Source organism: Coregonus clupeaformis, chromosome 19 (genome assembly GCF_020615455.1).
Source record: "Coregonus clupeaformis isolate EN_2021a chromosome 19, ASM2061545v1, whole genome shotgun sequence".
NCBI classification, from domain to species: Eukaryota; Metazoa; Chordata; class Actinopteri; order Salmoniformes; family Salmonidae; genus Coregonus; species Coregonus clupeaformis.
Window position 1 is genome coordinate 9,206,572 of NC_059210.1, and position 26,402 is coordinate 9,232,973.

General features: G+C 44.4%; 2 protein-coding genes across 3 annotated transcripts in view; one reads left to right on the forward strand and one right to left on the reverse strand.

Annotated features, from left to right (window-relative positions):
- Positions 1–1,284: 1,284 nt before the first annotated feature.
- LOC121531604 (ETS domain-containing protein Elk-3-like) lies at positions 1,285–9,411 on the forward strand. Of its 2 annotated transcripts, XM_045227098.1 has the most exons (5): positions 1,285–1,498; positions 4,147–4,355; positions 5,063–5,953; positions 7,163–7,285; positions 8,882–9,411. In XM_045227098.1, the coding sequence occupies exons 2-5, from the start codon at positions 4,149–4,151 to the stop codon at positions 8,972–8,974; spliced, it is 1,314 nt and encodes a 437-aa protein (XP_045083033.1). In that variant the 5' UTR covers positions 1,285–1,498; positions 4,147–4,148; the 3' UTR covers positions 8,975–9,411. The 2 variants fall into 2 exon arrangements, with proteins under 2 accessions (XP_045083033.1, XP_045083034.1); XM_045227099.1 differs by lacking the exons at positions 1,285–1,498; positions 4,147–4,355 and adding an exon at positions 4,374–4,505.
- Positions 9,412–11,378: 1,967 nt separating this feature from the next.
- The window catches only part of LOC121531605 (cyclin-dependent kinase 17), a 58,403-nt gene continuing 43,379 nt past the window's right edge, over positions 11,379–26,402 (reverse strand). Inside the window, exons 5-16 of the mRNA XM_041836901.2 lie at positions 21,812–21,937; positions 20,881–20,937; positions 18,552–18,761; positions 17,530–17,592; positions 16,445–16,568; positions 16,041–16,161; positions 15,599–15,696; positions 15,184–15,289; positions 14,218–14,260; positions 13,700–13,790; positions 12,924–13,001; positions 11,379–12,675 (exon numbers count right to left, since the gene is read on the reverse strand). Of these exons, the coding sequence (XP_041692835.1) occupies positions 12,638–12,675; positions 12,924–13,001; positions 13,700–13,790; positions 14,218–14,260; positions 15,184–15,289; positions 15,599–15,696; positions 16,041–16,161; positions 16,445–16,568; positions 17,530–17,592; positions 18,552–18,761; positions 20,881–20,937; positions 21,812–21,937 (1,155 nt within the window). The 3' untranslated portion in view covers positions 11,379–12,637. The remainder of the gene's footprint in view (positions 12,676–12,923; positions 13,002–13,699; positions 13,791–14,217; positions 14,261–15,183; positions 15,290–15,598; positions 15,697–16,040; positions 16,162–16,444; positions 16,569–17,529; positions 17,593–18,551; positions 18,762–20,880; positions 20,938–21,811; positions 21,938–26,402) is intronic.

Consider the following 26,402-nt stretch of genomic DNA (forward strand, 5'->3'; position numbering starts at 1 on the left):
TGGGTTTGTTTCCCACGGGGGGCCAGGGGGGGCCAGTATGAAAAATGTATGCACTCACGAACCCTAAGTTGCTCTGGAGAAGAGCGTCTGCTAAATGACAAAAAATATATATATATACTGTATATATATATATATATATATATATATATATATATATATATATATATATATATATATATAGTTATCTTTACTCATTGTGTTACTTATTTATTCCTTGTGTTATTATTTTTCTATTATTTCTCTGCATTGTTGGGAAGGGCCCGTAAGCATTTCACTAGGCAGGTTTCCATTGAACAGGGTTTATTAGACAAAAGCAATGTCGCAAAAAAAGATGAATGCGACATGTGTAATGGAAACGGCAGATATAGGACACACTTTCTAAAGAGGGACAACATTTTTATCTGTTCGACAGGGGTGGATTTTTATTTTGTTGAACTTTCTTTATTGCGACAGATTATGATGTAAATGATGTTTTTCGAATAAATTATGATTCCCAAATCATTTTGAAGGTACGCTGGGGCACATGATGTCACCGCTTACAAGTCTTTTTGCTATATCATCCACTAATACAGGACTATTAAAGGCCCAGTGCACTACTTTTGTAAGAATTTTTATGTTTTCATTTGATTAATATTTATTTTTTATTCTGATTTTTCAGGGGGTGTTGCAGCACCCTCAGCACCCATACATCTTGCGGCTATGTATACCTGAGACATGAAACAGATAGGTGGGAGAGCATACAGACTGGCCAATTTATTCATGTGCAATTTGCCTAAATGGGTAATGTAAACACTTCAACCACTACATTTTTATTGGACACTGTTGGTTTTTACAGCTGTTTTTATCGACACAAGATAGTTAAATGGAAACGCACCCTAGCAAGCAATCATCACATCTATTTTCTATCCGAACTTTCTAAATGTCCACAGAAAAATAACTGAACAAGTTAATGGAAACATAGCTTTTGTTTACGAAACATGTGACAAATACAATTGTATTTTATTTTATTTGATGTCATCTTAACTGGAGAGTAGTTGGAGTTATGATATTACCATGGTGTTATAATTGAGAGCAATGTTTGCCATCGGCCGGTAGAGAGAGAGATAGAGAGAGATAGAGAGAGAGAGAGAGAGCCCTTAAATTGAATTGAATTGACAGAGAGAGAGAGAGAGAGAGAGAGAGAGAGAGAGGAGAGAGGAGAGGGGAGAGAAGAGAGAGAGAGAGAGAGAGAGAGAGAGAGAGAGAGAGAGAGAGAGAAAAGCGTGTTTACATAGATGGCAAAACGCCTGGGGAATCGTAGGGAAGAGGAAGCCAGCCGGGTCTCTGTCTGCCTGCTCCAACTTCCTGCTCAGAAAAAGAAGCCAGGATCCTATTTCAGTCCGGCAGAACCGTGTAGCCTAGCTAGACGGCAGTCAGTCAGCATGGAAAAACAAGGGGTCATACCAATTTCATCATAAACGTTTTCAAGGAGAGGAAGGAACGGCAAACGAGATCGCAGGTAATGTGAAAACAAGTTAATGTGTTTATTGTTAGGTTATTATGGTTTTTCATTGTTTCTTTGATAGTGAAAAGGCAACATGGATTTTGTATGTGAGTGGATGAATTAGGTAAACTGATCTCTATTATTGTAGATTATATATTTTGTATGAGTAGGCTACAGAATGACAGGTTGTTTTGTTTCTAATCTATACCAAAGTTCAACACACATTTAAATTTTAAAATTTTAGTCATTTAGCAGACGCTCTTATCCAGAGCGACTTACAGTTAGAGTGCATACATTTTTTTTTATCAGAAAAAAAACGTTGTAAACAATGTCACTAAATCTATATGTATTGTTGCTGTTTATTCATATGGTTTACTGTAAACTCAGTGTAACAGAGGAATAGAATAGGATCCGCAGCAAGAGAGTTTCTAGTTTGTCTGGTCAGTAGTAGCCTACGCAACATTTCTACGAGCTTCCGGTTTGAATCTGTCTGGTAGTGAACGTCAGTGGGGCAGAAAAACTAATGGACAGTCGTGGAAAGTTTGCCTATTTCAACTCCGTATAATCTATCTCCCTTGTGAATGATGTTTTAGTCATACTATTCTATTCTAAAGTAAGAGAACGAGACAGACTGTTAGATAAATAGATAATCAAAAAGAAGCGCTACCTAGATTCAACTCAAAAGACAGTTTGGGCTTTCTGAAGCTGGCCGTATGTAAAGATTATGGGGCTCACTCGCGATGGGTGGTTGGATTTTCCAGCGAGCGACGGGCTGTGAATTTGAACAGGAAGAGAGCAGATTTAGTCATGGTTAAGTTGTCTCCACACACAGCACCTAATCACATTAGGCGTTTCCGTTCCCCAAAACACTGGATGGCTTTGTGTGAACTCTTACTAACCAGGAAGATCATGGTTCATATTACAAGGTGACAAATGTTTTCGCACAAAACTGTGTTTTAATGATTGCTGAGGTGACGTGGAAAGTTGAACTTAATTAACACTGAACATAGAATGCCCTATCAAAACAGTAATGTGTTTTGTCTCAGTATATGTCCAAGGGGTGGAGTGTGAGAGGGACATTTTGACTTGATCTCATGACCCAGGCAGGCAGTGAGTCGTATGTGGAACAGGATTGGGGAAATGCGCCCTGTAGTGTGGGATCCCCCTCTCCCTACCAATGTGTCATTGAGAGTAGAATAGGAGGAAGTCCTGACTTTGACAGTTTTGTGGTTTCACATGACAGATAGAAAACTCTAGGGATACTTTGTGCCAGAAATGTGTTCTGACAATGTGTGTGTATGTTTGTACGTGTGTGTGTACTATGTACGCGTGTGTCCTTACGTATGTGTGTGTGTACGTGTGTATGTATTACGTACGTGTATGTGTGCGTGCGTGATATATGTATGCATGTTTGATAAGGCATTCACTGATCAGGGTCAATAACTTTTCACTTTCCTCATTGAGTTTGTCTGTGTCTCATATTAAACCAGAGCCAGAGAACAGTTTCCAAGGTTATTCCCTATGAAGTGCACTACTTTAGACAAGACTAGTCAGCCTGTGTGCTAGTGTGTAGACTGTGATCTACCAGGCAAGACAGGAGCTCATAGGACTTCACATTCCTCCATTAAACGACAAAACCCACCCTCGCTCTCTCACTCGGGCCAGTCGTACTTCCTGTAGCCTCAGCCAGGTTGGACCGCAGCATACTTCTGGCTTGAGCTGTTGTTCCTACTTTTATATTTCCCTCTGTCCTCTGTTACTTTACACTACACATGCTCGTCTGCACTGTTCTAGTCCACACTAGGACTTGTCTTTACACTACAAATATTGTCGTTAAACATCACGGTGTAGGCTACTAAAGTGTCGTACTAGGTATACAATACAATACATTTTGATTGATCCATTACAGAAACATTGTCTATTGTATGTCGACACCATACAACACAGGCATGAGGCTGGGAACAGCACAGGGTCACCCTCCGGTGGCTGGCCTGTTCTCCATCCTCTAGGCTACCGCCTGCCCATGGACAGTACCATAACCCTGGTTCAGTGGTGGAAAAAGTACCCCATTTTAAAAGTAAAGATACCTTAATAGAAAATAACTCAAGTAAAAGTGAAAGTCACCCAGTAAAATACTACTTGAGTAAAAGTAAAAAAAAAGTAATTGGTTTTAAATATACCTAAGTATCAAAAGTCAATGTAATTGCTCAAATATAACATTATAAATCATTTCAAATTCCTTATATTAAGCAAACCAGATGGCACGATTTTCTTGTTTATTTTAATTTACGGTTAGCCAGCGGCACATTCCAACACTCAGACATCATCTATAAACGAAGCATTTGTGTTTAGTGAGTCCGTAGCGATGACCAGGGATGTTCTCTTGATAAGTGTGTGAATATGACAATTTTCCTGTCCTGCTAAGCATTCAAAATGTAACGAGTACTTCTGGGTGTCAGGGCAAATGTATGGAGTAAAAAGTACGTTATGTTCTTTAGGAATCTAGTGAAGTAAAAGTATTCAAAAATATAAAATAGTAAAGTAAAGTAAAGATAAAAAAAAAAAAAACTACTTAAGTAGTACTTTAAAGTATTTTTACTTAAGTACTTTACACCACTGCCCTGGTTCCATGTTGATGCCATCAATGGGTTATGTCCCTCTAGGTATGGACAGTGCCATCACGTTGTGGCAGTTCCTGTTGCAGCTGTTGTTGGACCAGAGTCATAAGCATCTGATCTGCTGGACGTCCACTGACGGGGAGTTCAAACTGCTCAAGTCTGAGGAGGTGGCCAAGCTATGGGGGCTCCGCAAGAACAAGACTAATATGAACTACGACAAGCTGAGCAGAGCTCTGAGATACTACTATGACAAGGTATTACATTTACACTACACAGACAGTACACTACCACTACTCACACATTGACTACAGTAAGACTACACAGACAGACTACTACACATAAAGAACAAGACTAATATGAACTACGACAAGCTGAGCAGAGCCCTGAGATACTACTATGACAAGGTACAGGCCTTTTGTTTGTTTGACATTTGGTTTGATGTTACCTCTCTCAAAAGGTACAAGCACTCTTGTATTAGAATACTCCCACGCACAATTATCTCTGCACTGTTTATTTGACATTTCGGTCGATGTGATATTTCTCAAATGGTAACTCAAATAGTTTGTTGTTCTTCTTTTTCAACCAAAGATCCCCACTGGCAGATAGTTCCACCTCCTCTTCTTTCACCTAACAAACAGCACCGCCTGTAGAAAATGATGCATCGCACACACACACACACACACTGTAGGATTTCAGACATTTTGTAATCATTTCAATCAATTCATTTTTCTATGAATGGAATGTTGACATCGAAATGGCTGGGTCAACATTGATCATTTAGAGTGCTGTTATTCATTGACAATAGAAATTAAAATGTATGTTGTCTCATCTTGTTATCAGCTCATAAATGTGTATTAAAGCTTTTGTTTGTAATTATATGCATGGATAGAATATTAGGGAATTCACAAAAAAAAAACATTTTAAGGTTCAACCTGCACACTAATCTCATAATGTGTTCCAGAACATCATCAAGAAGGTGATCGGCCAGAAGTTTGTCTACAAGTTTGTCTCGTTCCCGGAGATCTTAAAGATGGACCCAGCAGCTGTAGAGATGGGCTTGACGTCCGGCCGGGTGACACTCCACGAGAACCAGGACATCCAGGACCTGGACGTAGAGGAGGAGGAGGAGGAGGAGGAGCAGGAGGCGCAGCAGCAGAGGAGGGCCCTGGGGGCAGCGTTGGGGGCGGCTGTGGCGGCCCAGCAGGCTGTGTGTCATAACAACTACCTCCGCTCTGGCCTCTACTCCTCCTTCAGCATCAGCTCCCTCCATCCACCTCCAGAGGAGCTGCTCCGGGCCCTGAGGGAGAGACAGCAGGACTCCCCCCGCTCCGGAGTCATCCGCTTTGGGACGGGTACCACCGACAGGACTCCATCCTCACCGTCCCTCATCAAGCCTGAGCCTTCATCACAATCCTTCAGCACCCACAGGCCATTAAAACCCTCCCCTCTCCACCATCACACCCACCACCAGCGCCACTCTCCGTCCTCCTCCCCCCACAGCCATAACCCCCAGCCAGGGCCAGGCCGAGGAGGCTGGAGCCCAGAGGCTGAAGAGGAGGAGTGGGGGGAGGACTCTGACCAGGGAGCCCAGCCTCTGAACCTCTCTTCTGGGCACAGAGAGAGAGAGCGGGCCCTGCAGCCTCCGGAGAAGAGGACCAGTGGTGGTAGTAGGGTTAGTGGTAGTAGTCATGGAGACAGTTGTCATGGACTCCCACCCAAAACCAAGAAGCCCAAAGCCCTAGAGATCTCCGCCCCCTCCCTGCTCCTGACAGGAAGTGATATCGGCTCGATAGCCCTCAATAGCCCCGCCCTGCCGTCTGGATCCCTCACCCCCGCCTTCTTCACTGCACAGGTATGATGAACTATACTGCTACTTGACATGATACAGCATGCAGTGCCAGTGAATACTTAACACTAGCGTCATCTGGCACTTAATAAACCCTATTCACAACATAAAAAGTCGGGTAAACTGAGTTTACATGATGAGTTTATCTTCTACTACATCACTGATTTCACTCCATATCAGGTTGTTGTTGTTGGGGAAGACTTGCCCCTCACATCTCACTCATGAGTGATGCTAGCTGATCTTCTCTAAGATAGAGAAGAACAGTGTTGCAGTGATTTTTGTGTCCTTCCCATCTGTTCTGAGGCCTGCCTGGCCATGGGGAGATGGAGGCTGGAGTCTATCCAGAGTTCCAGACCATGACATCAGTGTCCCAAAGCCCAGCTAGAGCACCAAGGCACTGCAGTGCCACAGGCCTAGACCGCTCAGCCACATCTGACGCAGTCTGGCAGGGGAAACACTTCTAGATGATATGGGCCCTTCTACAGTACTATGTTAAAATACAGATTTTTCTCGTGTATTTTAGTTAGTGTTTTCTTTGTCACGTAAAACGGATGGAAAAATAAGGAAAGTTAAAAATCATGAGGCTTCGCTAAACCACATTTTCATCATCAGAAAGAAGACATTGACTTCTCCACAGACAGAGGTACAGCTTATACAGAAACAACAGCTGAAACACTGTTTATAGCGGTGCAAAGTAAGATCAGAGGAAAAACAAGAGATTTACACAAATCCTGTCCTAGTCAGAGAGCGAGAGAGGGGTATGGGGGGGGGCTAAGTGATGCCATATGCTCCAATCATTCCATTAATAGTAAAGGAAAAGGCAGGCAGACCAGGCATGCAGGGCCGGGTCCCTCCACAACACTGGCTTACGTCTCCATTTGGAGTTGACAAGGGAGAGAGGGGGGGGAGAGACGGAGGGGGAGATACATTTATTTCATATGATGCTCTCCCTCCCTCACCCCACTACCTCACCCATGTATTGAAAGGAGGAACCAGACTTCCTTCTTGTTTGTGCTGTTCATAATAACACCAAGTTGAGAGTAATGGCCATTTTGTATTTCAGGATGTTTTCACATTGACCTTGTGATTCATACTTTCAAAATGTACTAACCTCAAGTGAAGAGTTTTTATTTCAGTGGTCATTGCAGTTATTATCACTGATACAAAACTCGCATACTCTTTACTCTCCCCCCCCTTTTCCTTCTCCCTCCCTAGACTCCATCTGGCCTGCTGCTGGCCCATAGCCCTCTGTTATCAGGCATTCACTTCTGGAGCAGCCTGAGTTCCGTAGCCCCTCTAAGCCCGGCCCGGCTTCCAGGACACGGTTCACCGTTTCAGGTAAAAACTGGAGGGAGGGAGGGAGTGAAAGACAGGAGAAGTGCTGAATGGACTGTGTTTTTTTGTTTACTCCTCAAGATGGGTAGTTGAGGAGGGAGTTCAGGGAGGGAGAGAAAGAGGAATGGAGGGAGAGAGAGAGGGAGGGAGTGAAGGAGAGACAGATCGGGTTAAAGAACAGAGAAGTGCTGAATGGGCAGTGTTTTTTTGGTTTGATCGCCGGAGCCTGTTTGTTTCCCCTGAGGATGGAGTTCTTAGAAAGACTGTTGAATTCCACTCAGCTGTAATGATGAGCATAGGGCAGGGGAAGCCCACACTGTTGCTTTCCGTTGACATTTCCCACCTGGCAGAATAATGTATGCTAATGTATGTCAGGTAGAATAAATGTTAGCATTTCTCTCCCGTTCTCCAACCCCCTGACCTGCCCTGGTAATATTGACAAAACTTTTTTCACATCCATCACTATCAATTTGATCTTAAGTACACTTACCTGTAATTCTACATTCCAGGTCATTTTAAGATGTTCTATAAAATGGGGCACTTAGTGCGTGTATGAATTGGACACCAAGATGACAAGTCTTTGTTACTGAGTGACTGTGACTGCAATAACAGACACCGACCTGACATTAGGAGAAGCTCTTTCGTCTCCAAGTCAGTATACCTCCAGTTTCAGCGTTAGCATAGGCAGAGAGGGAGAGGATATCCTGTGAATACTTCCTGTTTGAGCCCAGGGGAGCCGAGCCAGTCTGAACAGAACAGGCTGGACTGGTTTCTGAGAGGGCTGATCCTGGGCAGGCATCCCAAATGGCACCCTATTCCATATATTAGTGCACTACCTTTGACCAGAACCTTATGGGCCCTGGTCAAAAGTAGTGTGTTATGTAGGGAATAGGGTGCGATTTGGGACGCAGACCTGCTCCTCATTTGTGCAGCTATCTAGCCCTTCTCCTCCCCTCCCAGCATCACACACACACACACACACACACAGCTAAGCAGCCTCTTTGTGTACAATGCATAGTTCACTCACTTCACCCTCTATAGAACCTGTTGTGGTGGTAGAAACACTCAGGAGGGAGAGAGGGAGAGAGGCACAGTGCATAGAACAGGAAACCAGGATTACAGTTCCTGTGGTGATAGGGGCAGACCTGGGGTGTATTCATTAGTCAGATTCTGTTGCAAAAATGTTTGGGCGGTTGCAAAACATTTTGCAATGGGAACTGTTTCCTCCAAACTGAAAACGTTTTTTCAACGAAAACAACAGTTTCTATTGGACAACCTCAGGTTGGTCCCTCCCCATTCCTTTCCATTTGCTTCCTAAAGTAAAGGCTAAATGGTTTCCGTTGCAAAACGTTTTGCAACAGACAAAACGTTTTACAACGGAATCCGACTAATGAATACACCCCTACGCCAAGGCTTCTGTGAAGTGGAAACATCGTGAATTTGTTGCAAGGATTGAAACACCATGGGGCAGCATTATATACAGCGTGCAGGACTCTTCTTTCTTCATTCACTGTTATGTTTGCCCAGCACTAGTTTTAGAAAGTTCAGGAGCATTGGCTGAACCTCCACACCTCTCTCTCTCGCTGTCTCTGTCCACAGTTCCCCAGCCTAATGAATGGACACCTCCCCCTGCCAAACCTGGATGGGTCCCCCTCACCCCTGCTCCTGTCCCCTGCCAATCACAAGTCCTGATTCAGGCTCTCAAAACCCAAACCAGCCCGTTGGTTCTACTTCCACCATCTTCATCAAGCATCTCTTCATTAGGACTTCCTATCAACCTTCAAAACCCACCCCACCCCACCCCAATCCATCTCTATAAGTATGATTGTTTTTGTGATTTTCATTACAGAATGTGAGACGTTGTTTTCATTGTATGATATTGAATTGTATTGTAGCACCGGCTGTGCCTTTTGAAAATGCAAGACTATTGCCATGTTCCCCCCCCCCCCAAAAACACAAAAAACCAAAATCCATGAAGACGAGATTCCAAAATCAATGAAAAAGCTTTGTAACACTTTGTAATGTTGTTTGTTTTATACTGGAGCTGACCTATACAGTATATATTCTGTATAATGTTATATTGGTGAAAAGTCTTGTTTTGAATAAAACTGAAGCATTAAATGCTGTAACGCTGCCTTCTGGTCTTCATAATATACAGTTATACAGTAGAGGTCTGAAGCACGTAATTTATTGTGTGTGTGTGTGTGTGTGTGTGTGTGTACACACACTAGAGGAAGAGAGGGAACAGTAGCCTAGCAACAGACCATACATTTACATATCATTCATCTTCAGTTTAATTTTCTTTCTCTAAAAAAATCTGAAATATGAGGAGGGCATCCCCTACGTCATACCACACTAATAATAACAATTATCCACAAATAAAGTTAAAGTAATAATATCATACAAAATATCTGGTATGTAACACTGTTAAATAGACTCACTACTGTGTTCACTAGGAGAGCTGGACCATTGTTTTCGAAGTGTCTCAGAGCAGGAGTGCTGATCTGGGATCATGCCCACCCATTCCATGTCATCTTATTCATAGTCGCTCCTCGCAGCTGCTTGAGCGCGCAGAGCGGCGCACCCAGAGGCTTATTCATTATGATCTGGAAGGCACAACTGATCCCAGATCAGCATTTCTACTCTGAGATGCTTCATGAATTTGGGCCTTGAATAGATTAGGAATGGTGCTTTCTGAAATGGCACCCTATTCCCTACATAGTGTACAACTTTTGACCAGAACCCCATAGACTGGTCTAAAGTAGTTTTCTGGGTCGTTCCTGGGTCTTTTGTGTCCCTTTGATATTTTAAGTAGAAGTTGTGCACCAATATTGAATTTTAAATGCCTGTTAAATTAAATGAAATTACCTTTAATATAGACCACATGGAAAAATCAATAAATCCTTTTTTTTTTTTTTACAGGAATAAAGACTTGCTAGAGTGCCAAAATGTCCCTCTGTGCATCCTCTGTGACTTCTTGTTAGATTTAAACCCACTTACCCCAACATTTCTCAAAGTTTTCACCATCATTTTAAAGCCCTAGTTATTTTGTTGCTTTGACAGTCATTTCTGAAGATTATTATTTATTTCATGTGATTAGTGATTCATTTTAAGGTAAAAATAAATAAATAAACGACCTGTCACTCATTTAAGGTCAACCCTGTTACATGCACTGAACTCCATTTTCTGGTGGAAAACTAAGCGGGGTCGAGCGTAACACGTCAACCCTGTTGTTACCCATAGATAAACATTTCTAGCCTGTCTTAACAATTAAATATTTTTTTGTGAAGCTTGCATTCAATTGCCCCCCTGTTGCACACCACAAGCTTCCATTCCCCCTGTCACAAGGGGTTTAAGGCTGATTTAAGATGAAATCATCAACCCTGTTAAGGTCAACCCTGTTACTTTATTTGGCACTTAATAGGCAATTACTAAAGTATTTTTTGAGATAGGGTTAAACATTTTATTAAGTTGAACATGTGCTCTTCATTACAGGATGTAAAAATTAGGTGAAATAAAATGTTTTTTTTAAAATAAGTTACACTACCCAAAAGGGACTCATTTCCTGGAATGATATATAAGGAATAGGGTGCCATTACAGATGCAACCGGGGAGTTCAGTAACTGTATGTGTGCTTCTTTACCCACACAGAGCAAGCAACCAACACAATAATGATAAAAGCAATCCAAAACAAGGAACCATTTTACAGTTGGTTGTTTGAAGGAAGGATGGGAATGAACGGCAGAATAGAAACATAACTGTTGGTAATTCACACTTCTTCAGTCTATTTGGCCTGGTTTGACAGTGAGATTTTACCTCCGTTCACATACCCTTCACAACAGACACAGGAAGCTTGGTGCAATAGAGAGGACCAGAAAAGAGGAAACTGTCATCATGTGGTGGTAGTGGCCATGTTCCAGGTTGCCTGCATTGCAGTCCTGTTGCACAGATAATCAGATTGTTACATTTACATTTTACTCATTTAGCAGACGCTCTTATCCAGAGCGACTTACAGGAGCAATTAGGGTTAAGTGCCTTGCTCAAGGGCACATCGACAGATTTGTCACCTAGTCGGCTCGGGGATTAGAACCAGCGACCTTTTGTTTACTGGCACAACGCTCTAAACCACTAAGCTACCTGCTAGATTTACTGCAATTACATTTTAAAAAAGACTACTTCCTCATTTGTAGAAGATCTATGACCAATTCGATCTGTATCACATCTCTGCAAATGAGAAAGTAGCATTTAATATTGCAGGAACCCCCATCAATATGACTTAGTAATCTAATAACCTGAGCAACTCATCTGCAATGTAGGTGACCTGGAACATGGCCAATGCCTCTTGGTGTTCTGAAGAATAAAAATAAGTCCGATTTTTTGACATCTTCCTGTAATGCCCATATCATAAATTCTACATAGCGAAGTCTTTGTCTTACTGATTTTGTTCATTCATTGGTCATGAGTCATGACAAGAGACCACAGCATGCTGGAATGATCCGGAATCATCCAGACGGTCCCAATTGTTTCCCCATCGTCTTCCCTCTGGATCTAACCAGTAGGTGTTTGTAAATCTTGGTTGGGCGCAATAGGGTAGAAGCTCCCCTACTACATTCCATATACCTACTAACAACTATGCGAACCATTTTCACCAAGCCGATCACTGCTCTCATATCTTCTATCAAAATGGAGGTACAGTCTTTCAGGTTGGCAGCAGGTGGATATGGGATATGGTCACCATAGAGATATAACAATCTCTATGATAGTCACCATCCACCAGGGCTGTACTGGCCTCTACAGTATATTGTGATATGAATTGAATGGTCCAGAAATATGGAGGTTGGTGTTTGAATACAGCACCACGCACGGCAACAGAAAAGAGAAAATCCCAAAACGTCAGACTCTGCTACAGCAAAGATCTATCTGTCTGTCACACAGTGTGTTGTGGTGGAAATAACGGAAATGAATGGACAAAACCACAAAAGAAAATTAAAATGTCACCACTTCCAAATAATAAAACATCTATACACATTGCATGTTTTCTTTTAAAGTGACTGAGCCAGTTAGAATCTTCTAGACAGTAGTTGGATTTGTAGCAGCAAATTCTCTCTTATCCCCAATAAATATAAATGTATAAACGTCTCTATTTTTTGCCAGTTTCACATTAGCCCGGGCCCCCATGGGCCAAACCGTACTGTAGATAGGGGCCCCTGGCAGAAAGGGGGAACACACACAGGGCTGAGGGGTTGTCCTCCTACCCCCCGTGGCCCCTTGTAGACAACCATCTCAGGGACTGAAACACCTCTGTCTGTATAACTGTTCATGTAGGTAGGATGAACACACCACCGTTCAGAGTTTCTAGAAGAGCATGCTTTGCCTTCTGTTCTTGCCGTTGCCTGAGGGTAGCAAAAACAACAATTGAAAAGTAGAAATTAATCATTACAAAAGACTACTATTGTGTTATGCTAAACCTGTAGCGTTGTACAGTGCTAAGTCAACTGACTAGTATGTTAATAAAGTAGGTAAATGGAGACTATTTAGAGGCCCTATAAAATACCTTTTCAGGGGCCGGTGTGTTTTTGAGTGTTAGTTTGAGGTTTTAGTTAAACCTCACCTTTTTATCCCCCTGAGGGACTCCACTAACCTGACTCAGGATAGTTAGAGTTCCTATAACCTGGATCCCTCTGCAGCTGAACCTCCTTCAGTGTAAATATGGATATGCCTGTAATACACACACACACACACACACACACACACGCACACACCAGGGTCAGAAATAGAGAATGTTCAAAAGTGAAAGAAAGATAAGAAACACACCACCCAGAACACTTAGATTTCCATACCCAGAACACTTAGATTTCCATATCCAGAACACTTAGATTTCCATATCCAGAACACTTAGATTTCCATACCCAGAACACTTAGATTTCCATACCCAGAACACTTAGATTTCCATATCCAGAACACTTAGATTTCCATACCCAGAACACTTAGATTTCCATATCCAGAACACTTAGATTTCCATACCCAGAACACTTAGATTTCCATATCCAGAACACTTAGATTTCCATATCCAGAACACTTAGATTTCCATACCCAGAACACTTAGATTTCCATACCCAGAACACTTATATTTCCATACCCAGAACACTTAGATTTCCATATCCAGAACACTTAGATTTCCATATCCAGAACACTTAGATTTCCATATCCAGAACACTTAGATTTCCATACCCAGAACACTTAGATTTCCATACCCAGAACACTTAGATTTCCATACCCAGAACACTTAGATTTCCATACCCAGAACACTTAGATTTCCATATCCAGAACACTTAGATTTCCATACCCAGAACACTTAGATTTCCATATCCAGAACACTTAGAGCTCTCTCTTTGTATCTGTGTGTGTATCACTCACTCTCTGGCAGTGTGTGTGCGCTTGTCCCCAGGCTCCTGAAGTAGGGCTGTCTCATCGACTCATCTGCAGACATCCTCTTCTTGGACTCGTACTGAGAAAGCAACGACAGATAAACAGTTTGTGTGTGTTTGTGTGTGCGTGCGTGTTCTTGGACAGGGAAGCCATGACAGAGAAACATCAACTCTGCAAATCAATTCCTGCCTCCAGGAAGCTAAATAACTAAGCTATATTAAATATGCCACAATACAACTCCGGGAAGCTAGATAAATACATTATATTAGTTCTGCAGCACTGTACTATACACGTCTTCCTTCTGGTGAAGTTATTATGGGTGTGTTAAAGCCATATGTGCACAAGGTTTTCCTTTTCAATTCTCTCAGTTTTGTCCAAGTACACTGTCCCAATGTAACAACAACATGTTGCCATTTTTCAGATACATGTGTTGGAACAGTGGTGCAACGCATAAGGGGATTGTTTATTCAATGAGTTAATGTGTTTGTATCTGTAGTGGGACTCACTTTGAGAAATGACAGCAGCAGTTCAATGCCATCAATATCCAACCTGAGAAAAAAGGAGCACACACAGAGAGGGAGAGGGAGAGGGAGAGAGAGAGAGAAAGAAAAAAAGAGAGAGAAAAAGAGAGTGAGAGAGTGAGGGAAAGAGAGAGAGAGAGAAAAAGAGAGTGAGAGAGTGAGGGAAAGAGAGAGAGAGGGAAAGAGAGAGAGAGAGAGAGAGGGAAAGAGAGAGAGAGAGAGAGAGAGAGGGAAAGAGAGAGAGAAAGAGAGAGAGACAGAGAGAGACAGACAGAGAGAGAGAGAGAGACAGAGAGAGCGAAAGAGAGAGAGAGAGAGACAGAGAGAGACAGACAGAGAGAGAGAGAGACAGAGAGAGAGCGAAAGAGAGAGAGAGAGAGAGAGAGAGAGGACGAGAGAGCGAAAGAGAGAGGAGGGAAAGAGAGAGAGAGAGAGAGAGAGGTGTTAGATGAATGGGAGTGACTCATGGTGGTGTAGTGAACTCTAGGAAAGAAGCAGAGTAAACTATTCCACAGGATTTCCTCCGCAGGAAGGGAGGCGTGCGCACACACACACACACACTCTTAGAAAACACAGCACAAAAGCACAGCACACACATTTAGAAAACTTTTATTTTACGAAACCCTTTTTGAAAGCAGAAAAGCCAGTAATACCACTTCAGTAAAAGGAAGCACCCAGGGATTCCACATGTTCATTTACCTTGACACTAGCTGATAAGGGACATGTTGCCGTGTGGGAATCTGTAAGTCTCTTCGGAAAAGGCGTCTGCTAAATGACCATGTCTCAAATCAAAGTTCGTCAGATGTTTTCAGACCACTACAGTAGTCTACTGGTGTCCTACTCTTGAGGTCTGAAAACATCTGACTAACTTTTAATTATGAGTAAATGTCCCTTTAAATGTGATGTCACCACTCCAACAGGTCCAAGCCCAGGCATGCAGCCTTTACATACCTGGGAGCATGGTTGATGAGGGGCTGTGTCTTGTACTTGGGAAACTTGTAGGACTTGAACTCCTCCATGGAGGAGATGCCAGGCCAGCTGTCCTCTGAGGGTGTGCCTATTGGAAGGGAGGGGGGGAGAGTGCATTCACAGGAGCATTAGCATTAGCATAGCAGCTGACTGCCTACAAAGATGTAGATTAAATTAAAAGTAGACTTCGATTAACTTTACTTTTTCCAGAGGGAATTTTATGTGTGGTGCCGTGGCATATACAAGCAAATTCAAATGACACACACACAATTAAAACACACAAAACACAATTAAAACACACAAAACAGTGCACAACATTCAATTACATTACAGAGAGCAAATAGATGTAATATCACCATGTTGTGTTGTTTTCCCGCCACTAGGTGGCAGCACTCACCCAGCAGTCTGAAGATGAGGTGCAGTTCGTCCTCCACAGTAGAGCCAGGGAACAGAGGCCTCCCGGCAGCCATCTCATAGAATATACAGCCTACACCCCTGGGGTTGAAAAGATTAGGTTAGGGGTCAAATAGAGTCAATACATGTCTTTATGGGGGGAGTCTATCCGCATCTTTCCACTTAACTTTTCCTGCCCTCCACTGTAAATTAGATGCATGGCTATTCTCATTATTCAAGGAAACATAAAGACCGCCAGAGTGTGGTAGATACAGAGATCGATTTAGGGGTCAGGATGGCTTTCAGTTTTGCATATATAATTCAGATTAGATGATCATGGCTCCTGATAACCCATGCTCAAGAAATGCTCATGGTTCTACTTTGGTTCTCTCATGGTCCTACTACGTTGGTTCTCTCATGGTTCTACATCACCTCAGCCCACTCACCACATGTCTATCTGTGTGGAGTACTCCGAGGATCCCAGTAGGACATCAGGAGGTCGGTACCAGAGCGTCACCACCTCGTTGGAGTACGTCTTAGTGGGAACTGACTTGGCCCGGGCCAGACCTGGAACAAAATAACAATGTGTTACACAATAGAACATTACTGTCTTTACTGAATAGACCGGCTCAATGTCAGCAATCATGCCGAACTGAGCCAAGCTGTCCTGTACTGTGCTGGCCTGGTTCCGCCTCCACCATAGTTGCTGGAACCAGACCATGTGAAAAGTAAATATCGGAGCCAGCTCAGTGTGGTTCAGGTCGGAACGATAGTGTGAAGAGGGTATTTGAGGAACAACCAGGGTTATCAACCCCCAGAACCCAGGGCAGAATGAGAACATGTCTCTTACCGAAGTCGGCCAGTTTGAGTTCTCCTCGTTCGTTGATGAGCAGGTTCTGAGGCTTCAGATCTCTGTGTAGAACCTTCCGTTTGTGACAGTAGGCCAGACCTCGCAGGATCTGGAACAAGAAGATCTGAGACAAAACAACAAAGATGTCAGACCTCTTCTGGTAGTCAGGACACTTCTGTGGAAATATAATCATATAGTATAATCAGCTAAATAATAATTATCTTAAGCTACTGTGTGTGAGTAGGAATAAAGGCTTATTAGTTTCCCTAATATCTCATTAGATTAGAATAACTATTTTTCCAGAGAGAACTTCATTTGTGGTGTGAAGCCAAAATCACATGGAGACACCCGTCAACGGCGTGAAATTCGCGTGTGAGAGTAGTGAGCGTCAATTCACATACACTGCGCAGCGTATGCCAACATAATTGGGATGAAAATCCCTAATAAACAGTTGTATCTGTTCGCTTTTCAGCCCCTGGGAGATATTGTTGGGAGTTCCTTTTGACCTTAGTTGTCCTAAGGGAGCCACCGTACCTGGACTAAACAGTTGTTGATTTGCTAGCTTATGAGGATGTTGTTTCTAATAAACCCGAGCCATTTATAAACAACCACATCTCGTTCTTTCTACATAAAACAGTATTCTCTCTTGAAATCAGAGTCCTCCAGTTTTCCAGCCGTAGCCTGCCTAGACTATATGATGGAAATCAACACCAGTAGGTTGCAATTGTTTTCAAATATATAGCCTATTTGACGGATTAGTTTACAGCCCAATATATTTTAAACTTATCCGCTTACTTTACCAGCATTGCTCCGTGTAGAAGCGAGAAAAATAGACTTTCTAATTTGACATGCTATGACGCCGTAGATGCTCGCGGCCCATCTGTTTTCTCTCATTCACTCATATAATGCTTGTTCACGCGCTTAAAATTACGCTTTCGTTTTAATTGAGCCCGATACGTTCAAATTATTGAGTTGATATTCCACTAGTCACCAGCAGGGGGCAGATGTTTTCTACCACAGGAGGAGCCTTGCTTCTCTATAGAGATACGGAGGCCTGGCAGGCAGCTTGTAGACACTCCACTCACCTTGACGTTCTGCATGCTCAGGATGTTCCCACAGTCGTCCATGTACTGCTTTAGGTCCTTGTCCTACAGGTGAGTGGAGAGGAAGGGGCAGACATTCAGTCAAAACTGGAAGGGGCAGACATTCAGTCAAAACAGGAAGGGGCAGACATTCAGTCAATACTGGAAGGGGCAGACATTCAGTCAAAACAGGAAGGGGCAGACATTCAGTCAAAACAGGAAGGGGCAGACATTCAGTCAATACTGGAAGGGGCAGACATTCAGTCAAAACTGGAAGGGGCAGACATTCAGTCAAAACTGGAAGGGGCAGACATTCAGTCAAAACTGGAAGGGGCAGACATTCAGTCAAAACAGGAAGGGGCAGACATTCAGTCAAAACAGGAAGGGGCAGACATTCAGTCAAAACAGGAAGGGGCAGACATTCAGTCAAAACAGGAAGGGGCAGACATTCAGGCAATACTGGAAGGGGCAGACATTCAGTCAAAACAGGAAGGGGCAGACATTCAGTCAAAACTGGAAGGGGCAGACATTCAGTCAAAACAGGAAGGGGCAGACATTCAGTCAAAACTGGAAGGGGCAGACATTCAGTCAAAACAGGAAGGGGCAGACATTCAGTCAAAACAGGAAGGGGCAGACATTCAGTCAAAACTGGAAGGGGCAGACATTCAGTCAAAACTGGAAGGGGCAGACATTCAGTCAAAACTGGAAGGGGAAGACATTCAGTCAAAACAGGAAGGGGCAGACATTCAGTCAAACTGGAAGGGGCAGACATTCATTCAAACAGGAAGGGGCACAGAATACGGCAGCAATACAAAACACCACAACACAGCATCAACTAGATAGAACCTGCAATTTGTTTTTTATATGGACTTAAAAATACTTTAAGAATGAACCAACAGTACAGAAAAAAATAAGATACAATTGTATTTTTGTCAAACTACCCCTTTAATTTCACATTCTATTATCTAGTCTTTCCACCATAGGCTATAAGTTGTAACAGAAGGGAATGTTTTTGTGTCTCTCACCAGGTACTCAAAGACTAGCGTCAGGGACTTGTCTGTGTGGATGATGTCGTGCAGCGTCACTATGTTGGCGTGTTTCAGGTCCTTCAGTAAGGACACCTCTCTGATGGCGGTGCAGGGTGCTCCCTCCTCATGCTCCAGTCTGATCTCCTTCAGAGCCACCAGGTTGTCTGTCAGTTTACTCCTTCCTTTAAACACTGTAGCATACGTTCCCTGGAGGGAGAGAGGGGGGAGAGGAGAGAGGGGGGATGAGAGGAGAGAGGGATGAGAGAGGGGGGATGAGAGAGAGGTTGTCTGTCAGTTTACTCCTTCCCTTAAATACCGAAGCATGTCTCCTGGAGGGAGAGAGGGATGAGATGATGTTTCTACATGTTTGCTTTGGCATTGTTTGTGGTTACATTCTCCATGGCAATAAAGTATTCTGAATTGAATTGAAATGAATTGAGAATCAAATAAAAATAGAGAGAGAGAGAGAGAGAGAGAGAGAGAGAGAGAGGGAGAGAGGGATAGAGAGAGAGAGAGAGAGAGAGAGAGAGAGAGATAGAGAGAGACAGGGAGAGCGATGGGGGAGAGAGAGAGAGGGATAGAGAGAGATGGGGGAGAGAGAGAGGGAGAGAGGGATAGAGAGAGACAGGGAGAGCGGTGGGGGAGAGAGAGAGAGGGATAGAGAGAGATGGGGGAGAGAGAGAGGGATAGAGAGAGAGGGATGGAGAGAGAGGGATAGAGAGAGGTGGGGGAGAGAGAGAGAGCAAGATGGGACAGAGAGATGGAGGGAGAGAGAGAGATGGGGAGAGAAAGGGATAGAGAGAGATGGGAGAGAGAGGGAGAGAGAGAGAGAGGGATAGAGAGAGAGGGATACAGAGGAGTGAAGGAGAGAAAGAGGGAGAGAGAGAGATGGGAGAGAGGGATAGAGAGAGATGGGGAAGGGATAGAGAGAGATGGGGAGAGAGGGATAGAGAGAGATGGGGGAGGGGTAGAGAGATGGGGAGAGAGAGGGAGAGAGAGATGGGGAGAGAGAGGGATAGAGAGAGATGGGGAGGGAGATGGGGGATAGAGAGAGAGGGATAGAGAGAGATGGCGGAGAGAGAGAGGGATAGAGAGAGATGGGGAGAGAGGGATGGAGAGAGAGGGATAGAGAGAGGTGGGGGAGAGAGAGAGAGCAAGATGGGACAGAGAGATGGGGGAGAGAGAGAGAGGGATAGAGAGAGATGGGGAGAGAAAGGGATAGAGAGAGATGGGGAGAGAGAGAGAGAGAGAGAGATGGGGAAGGGATAGAGAGAGATGGGGAGAGAGGGATAGAGAGAGATGGGGGAGGGGTAGAGAGAGAGAGGGATAGAGAGAGAGGGATACAGAGGAGTGAAGGAGAGAAAGAGGGAGAGAGAGAGATGGGAGAGAGGGATAGAGAGAGATGGGGAAGGGATAGAGAGAGATGGGGAGAGAGGGATAGAGAGAGATGGGGGAGGGGTAGAGAGATGGGGAGAGAGAGGGAGAGAGAGGGATAGAGAGATGGGGAGAGAGAGGGATAGAGAGATGGGGAGAGAGAGGAATAGAAAGATGGGGAGAGAGGGATAGAGAGATGGGGAGAGAGAGGGAGAGAGAGGGATAGAGAGATGGGGAGAGAGAGGGATAGAGAGATGGGGGAGGGATAGAGAGAGAGGGAGATAGAGAGAGGGATAGAGAGAGATAGATGGGGGAGGGATAGAGGGAGAGAGAGGAGTGAAGGAGAGAAAGAAAAGGCGCGTGAGAGAGAGGAGTGAAGTAATAACAGATCCTAATACAGACTAATTATTATTTAATTATTGTGCATGTTTGAGATTACATTTACATTTTAGTCATTTAGCAGACGCTCTTATCCAGAGCAACTTACAGTTAGTGGGTACATACATTTTTATACTGGCCCCCGGTGGGAAACGAACCCACAACCCTGGCGTTGCAAGCGCCATGCTCTACCAACTGAGCTACAGGGGACTACAGATCAACTACATTACATTTGGACTGCGCAGAATCACTGATCTACAAATCACCTTGCATCCAAAATAACTACCCATTATGTGATCAAGAAAATGAGTGATTCTGTGCATCGCCTTGCTCAAACTGATCCCCTCTAAAAACACACACTGATAATCAGCTAAGAGGTGAGGGGTCAAGGTCTCAATGACCAGGTTAAGGTAGAATGACTGACTGAGTGTTTAATAAATCAATGGCTATGAGAAAACAGGCAGCTGTGGCCTTTCAGATATTGTGAGCTAGCTAGGGAAATCAGGGAGAGGTGGAAGCCAATCAGTGTGTGTGAGCAGAGAGAGAAAGCAGCAACACACACACACACACACACCTCTCCTAACTTGTCCAGTTTGATGTAGGTCTCAAGCTTGCCGAATCCAATTTCAGACTGAAAGAAAAGAGATGAATAAACACAAGTGTTAATGAGGTTTATGTCCTTGTTAACAGTGACAGGTATATACACACACACGCACACACTTTTCACAAATCCTTCTGACTGCCTTGTGTGTGTGTGTGTGTGTGTGTGTTAGAGAGGGAGTGCGTGCTTGCACATGCATGTGTGTGTGTGCTATATGGTCCCATCCCATCCCCCACAGGGGCTAATCTAATCTGACACTGGACGGACCATTGGCTTTTATGTTGTGAAAGGGAGGAGTGGGAGGAGGCAGTTTGGTGCATGTGAGTGGAAGCATGTGATTCGCTTAACAGAACAGTGAACCATACTGTTCCTCCAGTCTCATCCTGACAGGCAGAAGCATAAACACACACACTAACATGGTCCACAATCATGCAGTGGTGCTGACACAGACCATTCTGAGATGAGACGTAAACAGATGACAACAGGGAGTGGAGGAGACAGACCAGACCAGGCGTGAGCTCTCTCTCTCTCTCTCTCTCTCTCTCTCTCTCTCTCTCTCTCTCTCTCTCTCTCTCTCTCTCTCTCTCTCTCTCTCTCTCTCTCTCTCTCTCTCTCTCTCTCTCTCTCTCTCTCTCTCTCTCTCTCTCTCTCTCTCTCTCTCTCTCTCTCTCTCTCTCTCTCCCCCCCCCCCCCCCCCCCCCCCCCCCCCTCCCCCCCCTCCCTCTTCGCTCACTCTCTCTCCCCCGCTGTCTGTTCCTCGTTCCCTTTCTAGCTTTCCATCTCCGATTATTTCCCACACTGTCTCTGACAAATCCTCTTAAGTTTTACCTCTCTACTCATCTTCCCCAATACCCTCCCTCAGTCTCCTCTCTCCCACCCACCCCTCTCTCTTCCCCCCTCTCACCAGTGATGCTCTTCGGGAGCGGCGGCTGAGGGGCTGGTCGAAGGAGGGGCTGGTGAGCTGTAGTTTCTCCAGGTAACCGTCTGGGATACGGATGTCAGCAGGCAGGGACAGACGCTTGTTCAGGTCCTATACACACACACAGAGAGAGATACAGAGAGAGGGAAGGGGGAGAGAGAGACAGACAGAGAGCGAGAGAGGAGAGGGACGGTGAAAACCGTTAGGTAACATGCTAATGTAAATCTTGAACACACCGTGTTAGACCTTAGGTAAACAGAGTAAACTCTAAACCAACACGGTGGGACCCTAAACTAAACAGAGTAAACTCTAAACCAATACTGTGGACCTTAAACTAAACAGAGTAAACTCTAAACCAATACTGTGGACCTTAAACTAAACAGAGTAAACTCTAAACCAATACTGTGGACCCTAAACTAAACAGAGTAAACTCTAAACCAATACTGTGGGACCCTAAACTAAACAGAGTAAACTCTAAACCAATACTGTGGACCTTAAACTAAACAGAGTAAACTCTAAACCAATACTGTGGGACCCTAAACTAAACAGATTAAACTCTAAACCAATGCTGTGGACCCTAAACTAAACAGAGTAAACTCTAAACCAATACTGTGGACCCTAAACTAAACAGAGTAAACTCTAAACCAATACTGTGGACCCTAAACTAGACAGAGTAAACTCTAAACCAATACTGTGGGACCCTAAACTAAACAGAGTAGAGTAGACTATAAACTAAATGCTGGGGGAGATCCTTAGACCTTGGTAGCTCAGTTGGTATGGCGCTTGTAACGTCAGGGTAGTGGGTTCGATTCCTGGGATCACCCTATTGTAAAATGTACAGCGCATTCGGAAAGTATTCAGACCCCTTGACCTTTTCCACATTTTGTTACGTTACAGCCTTATTCTAAAATTTATTAAATTGTTTTTTCTCCCTCATCAATCTACAAACAATACCCCATAATGACAAAAACAGGTTTTTTGAATTTTTTGAAAATGTATTACAAATAAACAACTGAAATATCACATTTACATAAGTATTCAGATCCTTTACTCAGTACTTTGTTTTAGTACCTTTGGCAGTGATTACAGCCTTGAGTCTTCTTGGGTATGACGCTACAAGCTTGGCACACCTGTATTTGGGGAGTTTCTCCCATTCTTCTCTGCAGATCCTCTCAAGTTCTGTCAGGTTGGATGAGGAGCGTCGCTGCACAGTTCAATATTGGTTTCATCAGACCAGAGAATCTTGTTTCTCATGGTCAGAGTCTTTAGGTACCTTTTGGCAAACTCTAAGCGGCCTGTCATGTGCCTTTTACTGAGGAGTGGCTTCCGTCTGGCCACTCTACCATAAAGGCCTGATTGGTGGAGTGCTGCAGAGATGGTTGTCCTTCTGGAAGGTTCTCCCATTTCCACAGAGGAACTCTGGAGCTTGGGTTCTTGGTCACCTCCCTGACCATCGGGTTCTTGGTCACCTCCCTGACTAAGGCCCTTCTCCACCGATTGCTCAGTTTGGCCGGGCGGCCAGCTCTAGGAAGAGTCTTGGTGGTTCCAAACTTCTTCCATTTAAGAATGATGGAGGCCACTGTGTTCTTGGGGACCTTCAATGCTGCAGACATTTTTTGGTACCCTTCTCCAGATCTGTGCCTCGACACAATCCTTCGACCTCAAGGCTTGGTTTTTGCTCTGACATGCACTGTCAACTGTGGGAACTAATATTGCCTTTCCAAATCATGTCCAATCAATTGGATTTACCACAGGTGGACTCCAATCAAGTTGTAGAAACATCAAGGATGATCAATGGAAACAAGATGCACCTGAGCTCAATTTCGAGTTTCATAGCAAAGGGTCTGAATACTTGTGTAAATAAGTATTCAGACCCTTTGCAAAAATTTATAAAAATGTTTTTGCTTTGTCATTATGGGGTATTGTGTGTAGATTGAGGAAAATGTTTTATTTAATCAATTTTAGAATAAGGCTGTTAAGTAAAAAAATAAATTTGAAAAAAGTCAAGGGGTCTGAATACTTTCCGCATGCACGCATGACTAAGTCACTTTGGATAAAAGCGTCTGCTAAATGGCATGTATTATTATATTACAACAGTTGCTTCTAGCCCCATGAACAGCCCACTTTACAATCCATTATCTAACAGAGACTACTGTGTGTGTGTGTACAAAGGGTTTGTATTTTTGTGTGCACAGTTCGCGTGTGTGTGCACAGTTGTGTGAGTGTATGTGCGCAGTGTGTGTGTGTGTGTGTCTGTACAGGGTGTCCCTGAGGCTGTGTAACAGACATGGGATCATGATGTTATCTCCCGAAGAGACCTGTCCCAAAACATGAGCCTGATGGCTTGTTATATAGAAACTACTAACAACACACACACACACACACACACACACACACAGCGTAGTTAACTTCTCTTAATGCATTTCCTCTATTTGTTAAAATACTGAATGTTAATCTCTCTGGCTGTTTAAAATCCACTCCCACCCTTTCTGAGGCAATGCTGAAGTAACAGTGGGAAACATTCAACTGGGTTTATGCAACACTGAACATTCAATGTTTTTTTCAGTGTCTAAATATGTAAAAGCCAGTCAGTTGTAGATTATCTTTCCAGTGCTGAAAGAACCAACAACTATCTAGTATTGACTCATTTTAGACACTGGCTTAACCCTCCTGACTTTACCCTCCTGGCCCGACCCTCCTGGCTCTACCCTCCTGGCTCTACCCTCCTGGCTCTACCCTCCTGGCTCTATCCTCCTGGCTCTACCCTCCTGGCTCTACCCTCCTGGCCCGACCCTCCTGGCTCTACCCTCCTGGCTCTACCCTCCTGGCCCGACCCTCCTGGCTCTACCCTCCTGGCCCGACCCTCCTGGCTCTACCCTCCTGGCCCGACCCTCCTGGCTCTACCCTCCTGGCTCTACCCTCCTGGCCCGACCCTCCTGGCCCGACCCTCCTGGCTCTACTCTTTCTGTTTCTGTCTGGAACGTGACTATGACCTCATCTGCCTTTTGGTTGTGTAGTTGTAGGTTGTAACCTGTTTTAACTAGGGGGATGTTGAATCATACAGTATGTTCATATATAATATCAGTATAGGTAAGTGTTATTGCTGCTATTACTGGATTTACGTTTTCTTTGTTTAAATGACGGAATCATCCTGGTCTATCTTGATCCCTCCAGTGCCAGGATTGGCGATATTGGGGGCGGAGGGGGGGGGGGATGTCATCCGTCAGCTGACCTCTGAACCCCTTCCCCCTCTCCAGTCATCCAATCAACCGGTCCTAATCCCGTACAACGGGGCCCATCTGGAACGTATTACATTCTGTAATCCCATACAGTGATGTAATCCCAAAACAGCCATGTATCCTCTCTAGTCTAGCACTACAGGACAATATAACACTACTGACAGCAGAACAGCCATGTTTGCTCTTTAGACTACAGGACAATATAACACTACTGACAGCAGAACAGCCATGTTTGCTCTTTAGACTACAGGACAATATAACACTACTGACAGCAGAACAGCCATATTTGCTCTTTAGACTACAGGACAATATAACACTACTGTACCTGACCTAATTGACAGCAGACACAGAGGAGGCTCAGTCAGAGAGGTCGGGGAATCCCTTCATACAGTGTGTCAGGTCCACTGTTTAATGTTATGGTGAGTATAACGTTGTAATCATTATGGTATGGTAATGCCAAAGAAAAATATACATATTCAGAATGGACTTTCTATTCTATTCTCCTCTGAACTTTAGGGGCAACTTCACCCGGAGTGCTGGTATATGGACCATGTGAAAGGCCCCAGGCTCCAGGAGTGCCGGTGAAAGGCTCCAGGAGTGCCGGTGAAAGGCCCCAGGCTCCAGGAGTGCCGGTGAAAGGCCCCAGGCTCCAGGAGTGCCGGTGAAAGGCCCCAGGCTCCAGGCGTGCCGGTGAAAGGCCCCAGGCTCCAGGCGTGCCGGTGAAAGGCCCCAGGCTCCAGGAGTGCCGGTGAAAGGCCTCAGGCGTGCCGGTGAAAGGCCCCAGGCTCCAGGAGTGCCGGTGAAAGGCTCCAGGCTCCAGGAGTGCCGGTGAATGCTCTCGGTAGCTGATGTGAGCAAGTCCTTAAAACAGGTCAACATTCACAAAGCCGCGGGGCCAGATGGATTACCAGGATGTGTACTCAAAGCATAAGTGGAACAACTGGCAAGAGTCTTCATGGACATTTTCAACTACTCCCTGACAGAGTCTGTACCTACATGTTTCAAGCAGACCACCAGTCCCTATGCCCAAGGAAGTGAAGGTAACCTGCCTAAATGATTACCGCCCCGTAGCACTCACGTCGGTAACCATGAAGTGCTTTGAAAGGCTGGTCATGGCTCACATCAACAGCATCATCCCGGATACCCTAGACCCACGCCAATTTGCATACCGCCCCAACAGATCCACAGATGACGCAATCTCAATCGCACTCCACACTGCGCTTTCCCACCTGGACAAAAGGAACACCTATGTGAGAATGCTGTTCATGGACTACAGCTCAGCGTTCAACACCATAGTGACCACAAAGCACATCACTAAGCTAAGGACCCTGGGACTA

Excerpts from the sequence above, each read along its gene's own strand:
- LOC121531604 (XM_045227098.1), top strand. The coding sequence starts at position 4,149 with ATGGACAGTGCCATCACGTTGTGGCAGTTCCTGTTGCAGCTGTTGTTG. Across the intron at positions 5,954-7,162 it reads CCGCCTTCTTCACTGCACAG|ACTCCATCTGGCCTGCTGCT; the intron begins GTATGATGAACT and ends CTCCCTCCCTAG. Across the intron at positions 7,286-8,881 it reads GACACGGTTCACCGTTTCAG|TTCCCCAGCCTAATGAATGG; the intron begins GTAAAAACTGGA and ends CTCTGTCCACAG.